This window comes from Nyctibius grandis, chromosome Z (assembly GCF_013368605.1).
Source record: "Nyctibius grandis isolate bNycGra1 chromosome Z, bNycGra1.pri, whole genome shotgun sequence".
NCBI lineage: Eukaryota > Metazoa > Chordata > Aves > Nyctibiiformes > Nyctibiidae > Nyctibius > Nyctibius grandis.
The window spans coordinates 40,972,388-40,990,743 of record NC_090695.1 but is presented as its reverse complement, the minus strand read 5'-3'; the positions used below and the strand labels follow the sequence as shown (position 1 = coordinate 40,990,743).

General features: G+C 40.4%; 1 protein-coding gene across 1 annotated transcript in view; it reads right to left on the bottom strand.

Annotated features, from left to right (window-relative positions):
• Positions 1-18,356, bottom strand: part of TRPM6 (transient receptor potential cation channel subfamily M member 6) — a 74,090-nt gene that overhangs the window by 55,391 nt on the left and 343 nt on the right. Inside the window, exons 2-10 of the mRNA XM_068422923.1 lie at positions 17,727-17,765; positions 10,320-10,500; positions 9,739-9,952; positions 8,775-8,899; positions 7,843-8,014; positions 6,384-6,558; positions 5,930-6,053; positions 3,541-3,613; positions 3,320-3,420 (exon numbers count right to left, since the gene is read on the bottom strand). Coding sequence (XP_068279024.1) covers positions 3,320-3,420; positions 3,541-3,613; positions 5,930-6,053; positions 6,384-6,558; positions 7,843-8,014; positions 8,775-8,899; positions 9,739-9,952; positions 10,320-10,500; positions 17,727-17,765 — 1,204 coding nt within the window. The remainder of the gene's footprint in view (positions 1-3,319; positions 3,421-3,540; positions 3,614-5,929; positions 6,054-6,383; positions 6,559-7,842; positions 8,015-8,774; positions 8,900-9,738; positions 9,953-10,319; positions 10,501-17,726; positions 17,766-18,356) is intronic.

The following is an 18,356-nucleotide window of genomic DNA, read 5'->3' as shown; positions in this document are numbered from 1 at the left end:
CATATTGACTACTGACTTAACAATACTTGCTGATGATGCACAAATACTCATCATAATAAAATTGAATGGGAAGCGGTGAAGAAAAATCTCATAATATGGGCTAACCAGCCAAACAAGCAGGTGAAATTCAATATTGGTAAATGTGAAATAATGTGCATTTGGGAAACGACCCTACCTGCATGTTAGTCTTGAAATTAACTCAGAAAAAAATGTTAGTGGACATGTCTTCTGAAAGCATGAATGTAAATTGGATATAAATTGGAAATAAGTAAAAAAGGCATACAGACTATTAGGATTTATACTTAGATGAATACAGAATAATATATAAAATATTAGTATTTCACTAAATATCTCAATGAAGAACCCCATATCTTGAATACTGAGTACAGTGCTGGTCTGCCTATCCCAAAAGATTACTTTAAGACCTGAAAAAAGGACACAGAAGAGCAGGACAGATTGTCAGAAACACAGAAAAACTGAACAGCTAATCACCTTGAGAAAGCCAGGATTGAAGCAGGGGGACTACGCAATAGTTCTCTAATCTTCTGTGTCAAAGCAGTGGGGACTAGGAAAATGTTATTATTTCCCACACACACAGAATCAGAGAACCATTTAGGTTGGAAAAGATCTTTAAGATTATCGAGTCCAATCATTAACCTAACACTGCCAATTCCCACTAAACCATGTCCCTAAGTGCCACATCTACATGTCTTTTAAATACTTCCAGGGATGGTGACTCAACAACTGGTCCCAATACTGAGCCCTGTGGAACACCACTTGTGACTGGCTGCCAAGTGGATTTAACTCTATTCACCACAACTCTTTGGGCCCGCCCATCCATCCATTGTTTTTACCCAGTGAAAAGTACACCCATCCAAGCCATGAGCAACCAGTTTCTCCAGGAGAATGCTGTGGGAAATGGAGTCAAAGGCTTTACCAAATAAAGAGATCTTAAACTGATAATGTTAAATTTCTGTATCTGTTTACTACCTGATATTTTTGTTTGATGCCTTCTGTTCCTTGGTGAAAAGGAGGCTGAGGGGAGAGCTTAGCTCTTTCTACAACTACCTGAAAGGAGGTTGTAGCAAGGTGGGTGTTGGTCTCTTCTGCCAAGTAACAAGTGATAGGATGAGAGGAAATGGCCTCAAGTTGCACCAGGGGAAGTTTAGATTGGATATTTAGGAAAACTTTCTTCACTGAAAGGGCTGTCAAGCATAGGAACAGGCTGCCCGGGGAAGTGGCTGAGTCACCATCCCTGGAGATATTTAAAAGGTGTGTAGATGTGGCACTTAGGGACATGGTTTAGTGGTGGACTTGGCAGTGTTAGGTTAACAGTTGGACACAATGACCTTAAAGGTCTTTTCCAACCTAAATGATTCTATGATTCTATTCTATGGTTCTATGATTCTATTAATATATCATTTATACTAATTTACCAGTCAGAGCAAGTTTCACCTACCACACTTCTCATGTAAACGCAAAGGAATGATGCAGACTCACAGGCCTTGCCAACATATACCTTCAATGATAAAAACAACAAAAGCATCATGCTTCTCTCTTACTCAAATAGTGGTGTCCCCCTTTCTTTAATACCTTACATAAATGTGCTTCACTAAAGCTTATCAACAGTTCACAGCAGAGTTGTTGAAGGGAAAAAACTAAATAAACACAGAAAAAAATTGTACTTGCTATAAAACAATGAAAGAAGACATTGGGAAAAAATATGTTTTCTTCCTACAGTCAAACCATAACAGAGTATTGCAAAAAAACATCTTAAAGGCAAAAATAAGCACACATCATCATGTATACAAAAATCATTTCCATATTCCATAAAAATGAAAGTCTGTTGGACAGAAACACTTTTAAGCTTATGCAAACACCCAAAGTTATCAGACAAATCATCGCCATGAATAATGGTACAATTATTCATTGCTCAATCACATACTATGTTTCCCCAGAGGGTTTAGTCTTATTCAGTTCATGGAGTGAATGATGCTCTTAGCAAGGAGCTATTCAACATTTTGTTCTAACTTTATTGTTCAGGCTTGGCACATCCCTTATTAATCACACACCATTCAAATCCTAAAAATGAAACCAGCAATTTCCTTCTTTACCTTTCAGTGGGCACACGACACCATTTATTTTTACCAGGTTTTGTGCAAGAACATGATGTGATCATCTCCACTTCACAGATAGTGAACTGAGCCCAAAGAGGTAACAACAACAACAAAGTCCTTTAATTCATGGATGCCCAATTATAGACATCTAAGGCATAATCCTCCAGGAATTCAGCCTTATACACCACAGGAAAACAAGGACTGGTGATCAATAAATTCAGCTCTCTTGTTGTGTCAAACAACCAGCTACGGTCACTAAAAAAAATACCAACTGTCTATTTTCCAAAATTTACATTGTAAAGAAGAAAAGGCACTTGGGACTGGAAAAGTCAACCTTGCAATTCTTGGAGGAGAAAACTTAAAAAGTACTTCTAGAAGCATCTGTATAATTTCTTGAAGAAAATATTTACTCTTACAACAAATGTGAATAGCATCTGTTGAGGCACATACAGTTTTATATGTATCATGTCTAAAAATTCTATTATGTACATAAAAACACACTTAGGGAAGGTTACATTTAAATACCAGATTACATCTGAAAACTTGAAAAACACAATTTATAGGACTTATTCAATTGCTAGTGTATGTTCTTTCACACACATATAGTTAATGTACGTCTAAATCATGGCTTGACTTGATTGCAGCAATTCCTAAGAAACATATGCTATTTATTCCTAAGAAATACCTGAAATAATGCCATGATGCCATGTTATCATAGTTAATTCTACCTCTTTTTCACCTGCTACCACCATAAAGGACCATGATTTGTGTATTTCTGTCTAGAGGTAGGAAAATAGATGCAACACTCCTTTGGAGTTTACTTCTTTGAAGAAGAGAATACTCTGGGCTACAATGAAATATCCTTGACTGTCAATGATTGTCAACAAAGGCTTGAGGAATATATAACCAGAAGGACCACTGAAACTATTTGGAAGACTTAGAAGTGAAAACTACAGGAATTTTAGATATCACCTCTTCTCTGGGGAAATAAATGTGTTTGATTTTTCATCTGACGCACTCTGCAGTTGAATACTTCGCAATTTTAAGAATAATGCCTCTCCAAAATCAAAGATGATTACTCCAGAAGACTGACTCCAAGCATCAAACTACTCCTTAACTAAAGCCCGACAAATGCAAATCATGGAAAATTAGTCATCATCATAAAGCGTAAAGCCACTGTGAAAATTAAAAGATAATAGTACCTTCCAGTGTTGTCCATAAACCAATATGTGTTTCTTGGCAATATCTAGCCGGTTCCAGGCCAACGCCAAATCTAGCTGATCTGAAGCAGACATATTTGTACCTAGGAAACAAGCAAAGGACTTAGCAGTTTTCACACACTGACGTTACCCCTTTGCTTTGAAAAGGTAAGCCAATAGGACTGTATGTTTGATGAAAACAGGTCATATTTTTGGATAGGTACCTTTCAAGAGTGCAGTCAGAATTGCCAAATCAATGTCCTGCTGATCTTCTGACTCCGCATCAAATATGGTTATCTGTTAGAATTGCAGAAGTATACTATTTGAGGTGAGGCAGAGAAGTCTGTAGTTATTTCTTCTTGGTAAGGGCTGTGGTAGATTAAATCATACACGTTTCAACACAAACAATGGCAAAGGCCTAGATATGATTTACCTTTGTTTCAAACAGAAAATGTACTATTGTGCATTTAATGCAAAGGCATCCCAGGCAAACTGGCATCATCCTACTGCATAACAACATAAGTCTATTTCCTTTTGATTAACCTTTAAAGCTGAGAAATGTAAAAACGCAACATGGTTGATATCTACTCAGTTTTCAACTAGAAAACAGACACTCAAATAAAGTAAAACAAAAAATAATAAAAATGTAGTTTCCATTTTATTGATCATTGCTACAATTGTCACTACTCCCATAACAAATACTTGGTACTCTTATCATATTTGAAAAGTCATGGCAGTCTGGTGAAGTTCCCACTGACTGGAAAAGGGGAAATATAACCCACATTTTTAAAAAGGCTAAAAAGGAAGACCTGAGGAACTACAGGCTGGTCAAGCCCACCTCTGTGCCCAGCAAGATCATGGAGCAGATCCTCCTGGAAACTATGCGAAGACACATGGAAAACAGAGAGGTGACAATCAACATGGTTTCACTAAGGGCAAATTGTGCCTGACAAATTTGGTAGCCTTCTACAACAGGGCTACAGCATTGGTGGATAAGGGAAGAGTGACTGACATAATCTACCTGGATTCGTGCAGAGCATTTGGTACTGTCCCGCACAACATCCTTGTCTCTAAAATGGAGAGACATGGATTTGACATGTGGACCTCTTGGTGGATAAGGAATTGGCTGGATAATCGCACTCAAAGACTTGTGGTCAATGGCTCAATGTCTGGGTGGAGACCAGTGATGAGTGGTGTCCCACAGGGGTCTGTATTGGGACTAGGATTATTTAACAACTTTGTCAGGGACATAGACAGTGGGATTGAGTGCACCCTCAGCAACTTTGTGGATGACACCAAGCTGAGTGCTGTGATTGATAGTCTGGAGGGAAAGGACACCATCCAGAGGGATCTTGACAGGCTTGATAGGTGGGCCCATGCGAACCTCATGAAGTTCAACAAGGCCAAGTGTAAGGTCCAGCACATGCATCAGGGCAATCCCAAACAGGGATACAGGCTGGGTCATGAACGGATTGAGAACAGCCCTGCAGAGAAGGACTTCAAGGTAGTGGTGGATGAAAAACTGGACATAAATCAGCAACGTGCGCTCAGAGCCCAGAAAGCCAATCATATCCTCGCCTGCCTCAAAATAAGTGTGGCTAGCAGGTTGAAGGAAGTGCTTCTTCCCCTCTACTCTACTCTCATGAGTCCCCACCTGGAGTAATGTGTTCATTTCTGGGGCCCCCAGCATAAGAAAGACATGGAACTGCTTGAGTGGGTCCAGAGGAGGGCCACAAAGATGATCAGGGGCTGAAGCACCTCCCCGAGGAGGACAGGCTGAGAGAGTTGGGGTTGTTTAGCCTGGAGAAGAGAAGGCTCTGGGGAGACCTTACAGTAGCCTTCCAGAACTTAAAGGGGGCCTACAGGAAGACAGGGAGGGACTCTTTATCAGGGAGTGTAGTGATAGGACGAGGGGTAACAGTTTTAAACTGAAAGAGGGTAGATTTAGATGAGATATTAGGATGAAATTCTTTACTGAGGGTGGTCAGACACTGGAACAGGTTGCTGAGAGAAGCTGTGGGTGCCTCATCATCGGAAGTGTTCAAGGCCAAGTTGGATGGGGCTTTGAGCAACCTAATCTAGTGGAAGGTAACCCGGCCCATGACAAGGGAGTTGGAACTAGATGATCTTTAAGGTCCCTTCCAACACAGAGCATTCTATGAGTCTACAATTCTACTCGCAAATGAGCACCTGAGTTACTAAACATGCCAGCACATTTTGAAAGTACATTTCAATACTCAGAGACAAGTCATAGCATAATTCTGAGTAGAAGAATGGACAGAAACATTTCTAAATTACAAATAAGACACTACTAGAGACGAAACAAAGTAGGAATGACTTGATCTTTCCTGCGAAAATAAAGATGTCTGGCCTTTTACTAAAATCAGAAAGGTTGTCATTTTATAAGCAACTGAGACTTGAGAAGTTAACTAAACAGGCTCTGCAGAGCTACCCAATATATAAATTACCACAGACACTTTTGCATTATCTTTATGTTAGAGATAACACCACTGCCTCTACAACTATTGTGCCCACACCAACCTGCCAGAGAAAGAGCAAAAAGGGTAACAGCAAATGAAGACATCCTAAACTCAGAGTGTGAACTGGACTCACGAACTCTCTGTGCTCCATGCATTCCATCAAAATGTGAAACAGATGAGTGGACTGTTTCTGTCCCAAGCTAAATGTGTTTTCAATCATCACTAAGACCTCCTCCTTCACTTGAGGGCGCAGCTCCCTGAAAAACAGATATACAAGCAAGAATAAGTATATTTTTAGCTACTTCTTACCAGCCGAAAGGAGAATAATTCAAAATAGCTAGATTCAGTTTCTTTTTCCTCTTGAAAAATGCCTTAGTAAATTTGGCAGAATAATTCTTTCAGCACTAGCTTGAGGCAGAGAAGGAAGAAACCATGCTCTCACTTCACAGAAATAAAAGTCAGCAAAAGGCCATGGTGGTGTCATTACTAGAAGCATTAGAAATTATCTCAGTGGTTTTGAGACAGGCATTTTCAGGTCCCTCCCAATACGACAGACCAAGCAGGTGGAACATTATGCCACTACTCACCCAGTATCACCTGTGTGTTTGTGGGTAAAAGCCAGGATATCTGCAGCTCTGCCAGTGCCCTCATAGACCACCACAGGGACAGCTGGACTGGCCCTCACGTACTCCCACGCCATTAGGATCACATTGGGGCCTCCTTCCACCACCAACCCAACTACAGGTACACCTTGGCCCATTCCTGTTTTAAAACACACCTAACCAGTTACAAACAGGTCTCAGTCACACAAAAAAATCAGAACATCTGGTAAATAAATACTCTAGAAGGAGTCTGGTACATGGTCCAATGGAGAGGAAATCATGCCTCCACCATCTCTAATTTGACTTACACTTTTTAAGACTTTCACAGAACTTCTGCAACCAGATCAAAAAACCATGAAAAGCTCCTGATAAAATTTTAAGTGGCCCTAGCACTGGAAAGAAGAAACGCCCTTCAGAATATCCCTCTGCCCTTTATGATAGCTCTCACACACAAGGAGGTTGACACCGTTTGAAATGTTGTCAATATCCATTTGTTTACCTACATGCATAGAAAAGTAATCAGGCACTTCTTTACAGATTTTCTCAAGTTTTACAGCAGCAGTGTCATCTTTTTTAACAATCAGAAACAAATTTCAAATAAGATCCAACAGAAATGGAAAAACAACAAAAGTCTGACTTGTAAAAACTCATAGTAAGAAAAGATACAAGAGGCTGAGTAAGAAGCTCTAAATATAAACACATTAAAAACTGGGTAAGTTTGTAAATACTATAATGTGAGCAGATAAAGGAAACAAGGATTCAACATCATGACTCTGCTAATGTCTTTTTAACATACCTCAAGATTTAAATCACTAGGTAAGAGTGAACTTCCACAAATAGTTTATAGAATCTAGTGCATAAAAAGAAATACTTGTCTATGTATCAAATATTTCGTTCATGACTTCTATACCATAACTCAGTTACTGTATAGGCAAACAATGGAAGTAATCCAATCCGACAAACAAACATCAGCTGAAGGTATTCCTTTCACAACCAGTCTTTGTTTCTCTACCTGAGGAGGTCACATGCTTGCAATGTAGAAGAGTGATGAAGATAAAAGTAATGAACAGGGGAACAAGGAATCAAATTCCACTGAATGTGACAATTTTTCCTCCTAGTAAAATGCTGGGAAACTATCTAGTGCTGATACAGAGACTGCAAAGTGAGCATATGCTCAACACTTACTAAACAATGAGTCATTTAGATGTCTCTACAACTAAAAAACCAAAATGCGAGTTAGCACAAATGCATAATGCTTAATAAAAAAGCTGTCCTTTTCATTTTCCTCATATTCAGAGTTCAAGACATGTGCAATTAATAACTTTCAACCTCAGTGAAGTCTATGGCAAATGAAGTTGTACAACATGTAACAGCAAATGTTAAGTACCTCCACAGCTTTTAGGATAGGTTTTTCTGTCATAAAGCTGACCACAGCAGTACTCACTTGTGTGTATTTTTTGAAGTGATATGTACTTCTCCAGATTCCTCCTGAGCATCATTTCATTCCCATACTTGCCTACTGTCCCATCATCTGCCATTAGAAAATGAGAATGCATGCTGTTGAGGGTACTTAGCTTGCTGAGTGGATTACCAAGAGTCTGGTACAGGCAAACTACCTAAGAAAACCAAAATAAAAAGATCTTGAAAGAAACCAACAAAATATGTTGCCTCGCTTGTACATATTACTTCACCATATTGTGATCTTCTGAAAGTCTCCATCATGCTTTTTGCTGCTCTACTGAAAACATTTGATTCTTGAGAGCAACAAAACCACAATTAATACCACAGAAAGTATTTCTGATTAGGCTTGCAGTCCTTAGGCAGAATCACTGCCTGCCTTTCTTTGCAACAGTTGAAATACAGTGGCATATTTTTGCTGGGTGTATTCCCATAAAAATCTGTGAGCTATCATTCATCAGGAATGATTTCACCTTACTTGTCAATGGTTTTAGACAGTTATTTAGATTGTGCCCTCACCTTGGTACTCACATAAAGTTCAGTTTATTAAAAATAACGCATATTAATAGCCTATTTGTGTACATCATTAACCTTATTGCTCATTCTGAATCACATGAATACAGAAATACATCATTTGCAACCACAAGAGAACTGCCTAATTAATTACAAAATTTCAAAAAGGAATGGCAATTTCTTGTAAGAAGAGAAATATTTTTAAACTATTCAAGTACATACAAAAAGCAAAATGAAGTGCCTCAACATGCCACAGAATTCTACTGCTGAGCAAAGTCTAAGCCTCTATTACTGAGAAAAAATACCAATCCAGTGAAATGAAGCAAGCAGAAAATCAAGTATGCAAAAGAGCTATAACATCCCCTGAACACGAAGGCTTTTATTATCAAAATGTGTCCAACTCACATCTTTTCCAATGAGATCCCTCCGGTTCTCAATGATACCCCATGGAGGAATCCCAACAGCACAGATCTTTCTCAGGTGTGGTGAGGCACGGCCTTTCAGCGCATCCCCCACATGCCTGGACACTCCTAAATGGATAATTAAATCATCATTATTCTTCTACATTCAGAGACCTGCTATACGACACCAATGAAAGGGTTTCCCATAATTTAGTTTTTTCTGTGGTTATGTTTTAACCAGAAACAAACCATCCCACCCCACTTGTATATTTGACGTGCACTGCAGGAATTGTAAGGCTCAGACGTAATGCACCAGTGCTTCAAACTCAACACTTATTTGTAATTAATAATACTCATATATATTACTAATGGCGCTTTTTACCCCCATAAAAACTTTCTTATTTCCATAAATGCACAGAACAGTTCTCCTGTAAGGTCACGGGATTGAATAAAAGCTAAAGAAGTATAACTGTTTCAGTTCGTGGCTTACTGACCCCTTCAGTTTTTGAGAGTACTCTACAGGCAGTTTCAGATACTAATAGGCTAATTAATGGATTACCATAATTCAAAACTCTCTTAATTGTAAAAGGTAAGTTAAATTTAGATTTGAAAACTGTTTCAAAGACACCTATCACAGTCCTCAGAACCTAAATATTTTAACGAAGCAGATAAAATTGACTGCAAATAAGTTCTGGTTATCTACTATCAGTGTTTCTTACTACATGAAGAATACTCTACTCTTTCAGAAAAAAAACTATATTAAAAATATTCAGAATGCCTGTCAACAGCAGAGGAATATGATGTCACTCTTTGAATTATGCATTATTCCTTTTAAAAAAAGCTTCATTTTGTGCTAAAATATCACAAATTATCAAACAATTTAATTAGATTTGTCCTAAATGTATATGCTTGTATGCAGAGAAAGAACACCGGAGCAAGACTGAAACAAAGAAAAATAATTTCACTACCGCTGTTGATGCCTTCTGTAATTATCCATGCTCCTGTAGTCTCAGCAGCCTTCACCAATCCTTTGCTGAAAACCTGCTTGACCTTTGAGGGAAGCTTGAAATTTTGAATGCCTCCATGAACCGAGACCACTAGCTTTGGCAATTCCATCTGCCATTCTTTAACCATCAGGTGCAAAAGCTGATCCAAGTTGCTATCATAAGAGAGTCTAATATACTGGAAAAAATAATAATGGGTAAAATAAACATCCTTTACATACTCCAAGAGAGGAAACTGCAACATCTTACAAAGTTCTCAGTATTAATGTATTAAAGTTTACATGCAGAATTAGAACTTTTCACAATACCACTAACATGAAAGCACAAAAATACATCAGTGAGCAATACAGACAGCAAGACAGACTATGCTTAATCGTGGAGAAGTTCAACATAAAAATATCATACACACACTCTAACCTGACTTACTTTTAGATTCTCCTGCTCTCTTAAGACAAACAATCTGATATTCACCCAAAACCACTTTTTGTCTTTCTTACGCTGAAATTATAAAAAGAAGTTGGACATATAAACCTAGCATCTATTACCTTAGCATGGTAAGTGTGATCTCCATCTTGAAAATTGATTGTACCAAACGCATCTGTTGGACTTGTCTTTGTGTGTTTTTGCACAGACCATTCTCCATCATGTCTCTGTGGGGCAGCCTGACAAACAGGCCAGCTACAGTCTACTCCTGGGTGATCTCCAATCAGCCGTCCACAGCAACATCTCACATTAAAAATAAATAAATTATTTTATATCAAACACACTTGCATGCAACTCTAGGTTCTTCATCAGAATAGCCCAAATAGTTTTTCTACAAAGAAGGATATTGTAGCTTGCTGACACGGAATACAATAAAAATTAACTCAGCTGAAAAAAATCTCAACAATGGCAAAACGACATTGAATTAAATCATAAATATGTTTTGTTGGATACAGAACTTGCTCTTTACCTGAGGAACACTAATAACAGTTGATCTTCAAACGTCCCTTCCAACCCAAACCACACTGTAATTCCGTGTGACTCTGTAAACACAGTTCGAGAGTCCCATATAGCAATTCCAACCCAAGCAATGCAGCTCAGATTTACTGGTCTTGTATGTGAGATTTCAGAACAGTATCTTAGGACACCAAGGTTTGCTATGGTTATTACCACAGGTTATTCTAGGTACTGAAGAAAGATCTAGGACTTACAGTCATTAACCAGGAGGAGAGGAGCAACCCTCAGTCTAGAGAGAACGTCAGGGTGACCTCTATACGAAACCTTGAGTGCCAGCAAAGTGAATATACAAAATAAATGCACTGAAGTGCAACGTTAAGGGAAATTTAGCAGAAGCTCAGTTAGTATTAAAGGTTTGCAGCTGGATGAATAACCCAGATTCCAAATTCAATCAGTATTACTATAATACTGGCTTCGACAGGCTCCAGTCTCTTCTACAGGATTAACTTCAATGTAATTTATAGTGACAGCTGACAGCCTAGTTTTCCTTTAGACATTACAGAAATTAATATACCCTGGGAAAGGGAGATAAATTCTTCCCTTTTAGTCTTTTAAGATACCAAACAGCTTCCAACAACCCAAACTCAATGACTCCCTTGGGACTCAGATGTATTACTTGTGGATCTAAGGGTAGGTTGGATGCAAACAACATCTGCAAAATCCTGAAGAGGTACATTCAGAAACAGAATTTTCTGTGGAGATGAGTGAGAACTAACTGGTGAAAGAGAAATAGATTAAAAATAACAAACAAACAAAAACAAACCCCAAAACAACCCTAAGCAAGTTAAGGAAGTGAACTGCTTTAGAAAGGCATTTTTTAATACCCAGAAACCATGAAATTATGTTTGCACTCCAGTTTTTCAACACAGGCAAATTACATTTGATTGATTCGATGCTCTGCAAAAGCAGACTGGAGAAGGAAGCCTCCCACACTCTTGGGGAATTAATAACTCAGTTAAACAATCTTATTCAGTGGAGAAATAAAAAGTCGTAGAAGCCTAGCACTGCAGAAAAGACTTGAAATCTTTGTCACATGTATGGTGATGGTTAGCTAGAAGTCAGAAGGCAATAGGGACTGCCAAAAATGCCCAAATTTTTGTCAAGCTAATTCAACATGAATTAGCTAACCTAGGCCACCTGCACCTTTTCCCTAACTGAGACAAATAGTAGGATATTACAGAAAGCCAGGGACTTGCCAGAAAGAAGTCAGGCATGGGCTCACCACTGAATCCTGGAAAAAACAAAGAGGAAAAAAGCTTCACAGAGGGGTTTTTTTCGTCAAGTTACTCTAACCAGAAGTATTGCCCGGTGTGGCTCACTGCAGGACTCCACAACCATCTGCACTGTGGTGGTGGCAGAAAAAGAAAACAAGTATTAGCAGAGGGGGCACAAGAGCTGCTGAAACAAACTATTGATCCAGGGACCTCATTTTGATGACTGGAAAAGCAAAACCTGTTGTAATTTTGCCCCCTGATAGGCAAACCAAGACAAGCAGGTCAAGGCGCACGAACTAAACAAAAAGTATCCAAGCTGGAACTTGAAGAATAAGCCAGTAACACTAAGTCACTTACAGATATACAATTAAATTACTATTTCAGAAGACTATGAAGGATCAACACAGACAGAAGATCGTTCCTGACATTGTGCTGTCAAATAACATGTGGACTCAGAATCCACACTCAGAGCTGCTACAGAGACAAATCTAAACCAAAAGTGTTTCAGAACAATGTAGCTGCAAAGCAGACAGCACAAGGCAAGCAGACTTGGATAAAATCTGCCCACAAAGAGCACGAGGCCAATGACTGTACTTGTTTAAGACTCTCCCTGCATACCTCAAAGGAAGGACCAGAGAAAGAGAGAGTTTTGATTTTACTATTGGTCTTCAGAGGACAAATTTCTCTACAGCTGAGCTATTAGCCTCCTTGCTCTATTTTTTTCTGCTTGCTTTTTTGGGGGGGACTCTAGGGTAAGAGACGGCAAACATCAGGAAAAAATTATCTTTAGATGAAAGATGAGAAAAAACATAGATACCCTGTTGTTCTTTGGTCCTGAAATTACCTTATGGTCACTGTACTGCTCCTAGAGCGGTCTCGCAATAACAAGACCTTTCATTCAGGAGTCATTCTGAAAGACAGAGAACTAATAGCAATCCCAGCTAAATACTACGTTACCTTACATTGCTCACTTAGATACCACATTACATCATCTGACTCAGCAAATACCAGTGCTTGGAAGGACATAATTGAAAAGCAATCAGGCTCACCATCAATGGATTACATTTTCTAAAATCTGAATTAATTTCAGCCCATCATCCAAATATGAACACAGAATGACTACCTCTCAGATGGTAGGTACAGGGTCACATCAGCAGCCCCTCCTAGAGCAGCAAGAGCCAGAGCAACCTGCCTTTTCAAAGCTGAGATCCTACAAAAAGGAACTAAGCATCTGACAAGACAAATCAGTGTAGTAACCTTGAAAGTGAGAGGCCCAATGAACACTGAACTATATTAGTAATTAACATAATTTGCACTACATACTTAACGTTTACATGTAAATGCACCTAGTGGTAAGCTGCACTCAGAACAGCTCAGTTATACTGAGCAGGCAGTGGAGGAACTGCCCATAGACCTAACACACAGGTGTGCAGGGTACATGCAGCTGCTTTTACCTCAGAGATTACCATAGCAAGAGGTATGAACTCAAAAGGACTGGTATTTCCCAAATTGCTCATGCTCTGCTCCAAGCTGGCATGATTACTCTCTCTAGCCAACTAGCAGGAGAGGACAAGGTGCTACGGACTCCTGAGCTACCTGGGAGGTCAAAAGCCAGGACTAAGAGGCTCTCAGGAAGGCTGAAGAAACTGACGCAGAACATTACACAGAGCTGTTCGGGGTTTTTTCTGTTAAGTTTTGTGCTGTGTGCATAGTGACAGGGCTCAAGGAGGAGAGGAGCTGCCAGCTGGGGATGATGGTCAGAGTCGGGATCGTTCAGGAGCACTTGATCCACACATATCCCTGGGACCTGTCAGGCTACATTCCAGGGTGCTGAGGGAGGTGGCTGATGTCCTTGTGCAGCTGCTCTCTATCATCTTTCAAAGGTCGTGGAGATCAAGGAGGTCGCCAACAACTGGAGAAAGGCAAATGTCACACCTAGCTTCAAAAAAAGGGCAAAAGCCAACCTGAGGAACCACAGGCTGACTGGCCTCCCATCAGTCCCAGGTAAAATCAAGGAGCAAGACCTCCTGGAGCCCACATCTGGGCACAGCAGGGAGAAGACAGTGATGGGGAGCAGTTGGCAAGGATTTACCAAGGGTAAAACATGTCTGACCCACCTGACTGCCTTCTGCGACAAGATGCCACCTACTGCTTCTCTAGCCAGGCTTTCGGCACTGTCTCCCCCAGTATCCTTGTATCTGGGCTGGGACATCACAGTCTGGGAGGGAGGACACATTGGCAGGTAAGGACCTGGTTGGGTGGCGGGCTCACAGGATGGTGGTGATGAGTTGGATGCTGCCTGGAGGCCAGTATCAAGCGGGGTCCTGCAGGGTCTGTGCAGGGCTTGTCCTGTTCAGCATCTCCACCAGTGACCTGGGGGAGCGGGTGGAGGGCACAGGCAGCCCTGGGGAGTGGGCAGCTCTGGGGCATGGCCCTGGGCGCTGGTAGTCAGCGAGATGAGGCGGGGCACCCACGTGCCCAGGTAGCAATGAGGGCCAGCGGTGCCTGAGGTGGTGTGAGCAGGACATGGCCTGAGAGCCAGGGGAGGGTAGGACACGGCCTGAGAGCCAGGGGAGGGCAGGACATGGCCTGAGAGCCAGGGGAGGACTGTGCCCTCTCCTTGGTGCTTGTCAGGCTCTGTCTGGGTACCACGTCCAATTTGGGTCCTCAACACAGAAGAGACACCAGCAAACTGGAGGGACTTCAGGGGAGAGTGAACATCCTGGTGACAGATGGTGGGGCTGGAGCCCTTGCCCTCCGAGAAAAGGTTGCAGGACCAGGGATGGTGCAGCTGGGAGGAGGGGTGGTTTCCGAGGCATCCAACAGCATCCCTGGCACTCATGGGAAGGGATGAAGGAGATGCAGCCGAGCTCTTCACAGTGGTGTGTAGCAGGACGGCGAGAGGCAGCAACACAACCTGAAACATGGGAGGCTGAGGCTGGAGACAAGGGTAAGCCTTTTCCCCAGAAGGACAGCCCAGCGGTGGACCCAGGGCCTGGGGAAGGTGGGTTTTCTCTGGCCTTCAGGGTTTCACACCCTGACTGGGTGAAGCCCTGAGCAGCCCGGTCTGACCCCCACACTGAGCCTGCTCTGGGCAGGGTCTGAGACTGGAGACCTCGCCAGGTCCCTCCCAGTGTGCATTATCCTGTGATCCTACGAATATATCATATGCCTTAATTGAAAGAGTCTTTGCAATGACTTTACCTGCTTTGCCTCAAAGGCTCACTAAGCTACTGGTGAAGGAGGGACAAAAGCAGACTCCTGGAAGAGTCACACTTTGAGCAACAAGGGGAAACCTGGAGAGTCGACACTGAGGTAAAAGTAACTGCAGTAGCCAGATTACAAAATCCGGTGCCCTAGCAGGCAGCATTTTAGAGACTCTGTCAAAAAGTATGCCTAAAAGGTCAGATATAAAGACAATTTGTAAGAACATATCAGGTGTGTAAGGATGCAGAAGTGCAGCACCACATTCCTGAATATTCATGCAATGAGATCAGTCTAGGTGCTGTACAGGGTGTGTTTGTGAGCACTGCACTGAAGAGTAGATAAGAGGCCATTTCAACACACAAGGGAAGCATGGACAAAGGTGCCAGTAAGTTACTAAAATTTGACTAACAACTACTAAACAGAGTTATTCTACTTAGTATTACCAAATAGTTGCATAACCCACTCATAAATTGCTTGCAAACCTTGGAATTTCTCTGTCAGTAAGCAATCATTAACAGATTTCATTTGTCTACAATATTAGGTCAAATTATATTAGGCATCAAGTACATTCACATTACTTTTGGACTGTTGTGGAAAATTACAGATCTCAGAAGGCCCAAAACCTGTTTCATTGCTGATCTAATAAATACAATATAATCAGTTATAACACTCATGTGAAAATTATTTCCCCTTATTAGGAACAGAAAAATTCTCTGAGAACAAAGCGCTGTGTACACCTTAAGATATACAAGAAGACAAGAACAGTTAACATTGCAGAAAATGTACTTGCAAGATAATGGCTGACTTAAATGAACATCAGACACCTGCACATATATAGACAGACTGGCAAATAGGATTCAAATGAATTTAAACAGCGTGAAAATGCTCAACGAAAAGTGAAAGAAACAACTACAAGATAAAAAAACCACAAAGGTACAGGATGTCTTTACAAAGAAAGGTGAAAGAAAAAACCAAATCCACCCCATGGAGTGAATATTTCCAGTTTCTCTTCCTCCCTCTCCCACTGTAGTATTCACATTCATGCAGCTAAACTCTGTTTGATTAGGAGGCTGATTTGGTGGAAAGTAAATCTTGGTTTGGTTTTCCACTCCCCCAGGTTAATTTTCATACCAATGATCTTCCCAGACCAAATAACAACATGGTCACTCTACGGGGGAGAGGGGGAGGACTGTAGACCTGCTGTAGTCTTGATTTAGATGAGATTAAACCACCATGTTCTGAAGCACAAATTAACTTCAGCTTAGATATCTACCTGGGTATCTGAAGGTTAGCAGGAAGCATTAAAATCCTCCATGCATTTCTACTTCCAGAACACCTGCAAAAGTCTTTGAATCTCTATTCTTCTGCTCTAAAGCAAAATAAATGCGTGACCATTCCCTCAGATGGAGTTTTCCCTTTCTGAACAGATGCCACACAGATCATTGGCCTTACAAGGCCAACACAATTCTGTATGTCAGCCCTTTACAATGACCTGATTTCAAGGAGAAACTTATTTGCTTTTTGGAAAATGTGACTCTTGTTTCACATAAATCTTAGAAGCAAAATAAAATGTGAAACATAATGAAAAAGCAAATAATCATGCTCATGCAGGTGACAGGACTAGTTAGCACCATCTAGCTCGTTGTCAGTTATCGGAAACTCATTGTTTTCTGTTGCTTCAGCCTTCAGAGGCCTTTAACACAAAAAAAAAAAGTCAAGGAAAGTTAAAATTTTTCTTGCAACAATGATAATTTATTATCATAAACATACAGTATTGAAACCTGTTTAGGAACACCAGCTGAACAACAAATATTGGATTGAAAACAACTAATTAATACAAGCCACAAAATACTAGCTGTCTGAAAAAGCCACGCACAAGTTAAAAGCACCAAAGCGATGTAATTTTTGTTGCTTGCCTTCCCAAAAGCAGGGACTCAGAATGCCCACTGCAGAGAAGATGAAAAAATCTTCACAAAAACTATCGTCAGGGATGTTACTATTACCCTCTTTCTTCTCCCTTTATTTTGTTCTTCCTCTTTCCATAATTCTTACTGTTGTCCATTGCTTTCATCTTACTCTCCCTCATATCACCCAGGATACATATGTCTCCCATTTAAAGGCACACATCTGCCTTTCATTCCTCAGGAGAAGATTAAGACAAACTCACCCACACAAAGTATTTGGATAAAATTTTCTATTGCAACTAAATTAAAGGTTATCATACAGAATCACGGAATGGTTAGGGTTGGAAGGGACCTCTGTTCAATCCCCTATTAAAGTAGGTTCACCTAGAGCATGTTGCACAGGGTTGCGTCCAGGCGAAAATTTATCACACACAGATTTATGCTAAACATTCTCCAGCACACCTCCAGAAATACTAAGACGATATACTATAAGGATAAGAAGATATAATATAATATATACTATAAGAGGAAGGTTATTTTTTGTTGTCATTACTTCCTTGACCAGGAATGCCCTTCACTAACTTTAGGTCATTATAAAAAGCATAGACATATATTTATGCACTCCTACCTGATTAAATTCTGGCACACCTGGCATCCTGCAGGACACCTATGATAACGGATGGATAATTAATACATGTTTGTATAAAAGAAAACATCTGGAATGGTACTCATAAAATATCCATTCACATGTGAAAAAATTCTCATCAACAGCATTAAAGGCTGTGTTCTTCCGCACTTACCCGTGGAAGATGTACTGGGTATCTTCAGTGATTTGTTTGGTGTTTTATATCTCAGACTGTATGTCAAATCTGCATTTCATAGATGTGTTATCTATCTTACCTACTCTACACTATCCATGTGTTCAAAACAATATGATCAAAATTACAAGTTTACATCCTCAGAATGTTGTATCACCAAGTTTATTTAGGCAACACCATCCACTAGATACACAATGTGGAATTCCAAATTATGTTTGCTTTCTTAGGTCCTAAAACACAGGTTGAGGATTTGATCTTTTCCTTACTCTTTTCACACTCTATGCCAGCCTGAGTAGAAACCTCTACCTCAGAAGACTGTTATCAGCAGCAGGCATTATTCTAAGGAAGGGAGAAAATGGTGGTACAGGATTAAGAGCTCCTGCACAGCAGTAACTCCATGTAACTCAATCTCTCAATTTGATGCCATACCACGGTTTTGG